The sequence below is a fragment of the Habropoda laboriosa genome, unplaced genomic scaffold (assembly GCF_001263275.1).
Source record: "Habropoda laboriosa isolate 0110345459 unplaced genomic scaffold, ASM126327v1 scaffold176, whole genome shotgun sequence".
In the NCBI taxonomy this organism is placed as follows: Eukaryota; Metazoa; Arthropoda; class Insecta; order Hymenoptera; family Apidae; genus Habropoda; species Habropoda laboriosa.
In genome coordinates, this window is record NW_017100321.1 from 1202806 (window position 1) to 1204585 (window position 1780).

General features: G+C 29.7%; 1 protein-coding gene across 1 annotated transcript in view; it reads left to right on the forward strand.

Annotated features, from left to right (window-relative positions):
* The window catches only part of LOC108574265 (roquin-1), a 4635-nt gene extending 3804 nt beyond the window's left edge, over positions 1-831 (forward strand). Inside the window, 4 exon segments of the mRNA XM_017936824.1 lie at positions 8-175; positions 257-326; positions 402-593; positions 712-831. Coding sequence (XP_017792313.1) covers positions 8-175; positions 257-326; positions 402-593; positions 712-831 — 550 coding nt within the window.
* The last annotated feature ends 949 nt before the right edge of the window (positions 832-1780 follow it).

Here is a 1780-nt window from a genome sequence, read left to right on the forward strand (position 1 = left end):
GAGGTACAATAAAAAGATTCACTTCTATTATAGCTTATGCTACTATTGGTGCAAATGGAGGAATACAATCTATTAATAATACTGGCTTTGGTGACAGTTATATTACTTTCGGTCGCAATATATCTGATTCATCAACGCACACGCAACTTCCACGACCAGAATGCATGTCCAAAGAGTAAGTTAATTTTTTATAAGTAATTATTTTTTTCTTAATTATGTGAAATGCATGATTATAACGCAAATAAATGTATTTCAGCTTAATTCTTGAATCACAAAAAGTAAAACAGCAATTGAAACATCTTGAGAAAAAGATTAATGATTTGAAGGTACTGTTAAAATCTAAATCTTTATATTTACTGTTGTTTATGACAAAAATATTGCAAAAATTAAAATATGTTCAGCTTGCTACACAAGGAGCAACCTTCACAGCTGGAGAAAGATTAGCACAAGAGTTACAAATGATTGAAGCTGGTATTAGAGAAAAAGAAAAGGACGTGCGAAATTGGAGCCCGTATGGTACAGTACCTTGGATTCAATCGTCGAACAATTTACTTAGTTCACAAAATTTCAATCAGGATTATAAACCCGAAGAAGTAAGTTGCAATCTTGTAATTTTAGGTGAAAAATATACCAAACATAACATGTACCAAGTTTCTTACTTCTTAAATAAAAAAGTATAATTAAAATTTTACATGAAACTTAAATTCTTAGGAAGATACCTATGAAGCTGGTATTGCAAATGACATGCGGGAATTAGAATTGCGATGGGAATTTGAACTTCAAGAACAGGAAAAGCATTGGTCGAGTGAAGAGGACAATTCTAAAAAATAATAGTAAGATAATGAGTCTTACTACGTTGTTTACTTCTTAGATCTGACCATTATTTGTTTGATAAAACATGTTGTTTTGACATGTACAAATAATTTTTTGTGCGAACTTCCATGCATCAGCATGTTTCAATTTTTCCAACGGAATGACTGAAAGCAAATGAAGTTTTTACTATTTGCATAAAAAAATGTAATGCTCCTCAAAACAAAATCAAAAGAAAGCAACACAGAATGATGTTTCAAACACTATCAGCAGATACAAAAATTTATCATCTCTATTTTAACTAACATAGAAACCTTATTGTTGGTATAGTATAATGTAAAGTGGATTTACTACTTTCGCATGTATTATGCCGTTAAAAGTCTTGGTATACAATATTCATTCTTTAACTATGGAAATGTATTTTTCCTGGAATTATTACCAACGTAATGTTAAAAAACTAGCTGTAAATATGTAACATTTCGAACAAACTTTGTTAAACGCATCAAATCCTTCATAATGATATAATAACTCATATTTAGTTATGCAGGAAGTCGCATCGTTTTAATTTTTACTAGCTGCAGTAGGAGTTAATTATAAAAATCAGTATAAGAAGTGAGAGTTAGCTGCCGCATTGAAATTACATTTATAGAACCGGTGAAGAGTTGATTGGTGTTCCGTTATGAATATAATGAGGACATTCATTGACAAGCAAATTAAACAGATGAGAGCAGATTTGTTAAAATTTAACAGAAATTAATGTCAGTGTTTTATAAACATGACAGGATGTAGTATATTTTGTTTATATGTTTGCACAATGAAGCAAAGAATATTATATTACTGATACATTCGGAAAGAATGCTATTTAACCTGCAACAAGGTTACATGATAAAAATATACGAATACATATACGTGTTATGCATACCTAAAATTAACATATTCTGTTAAAATTTTGCATAATTAAGATATATAT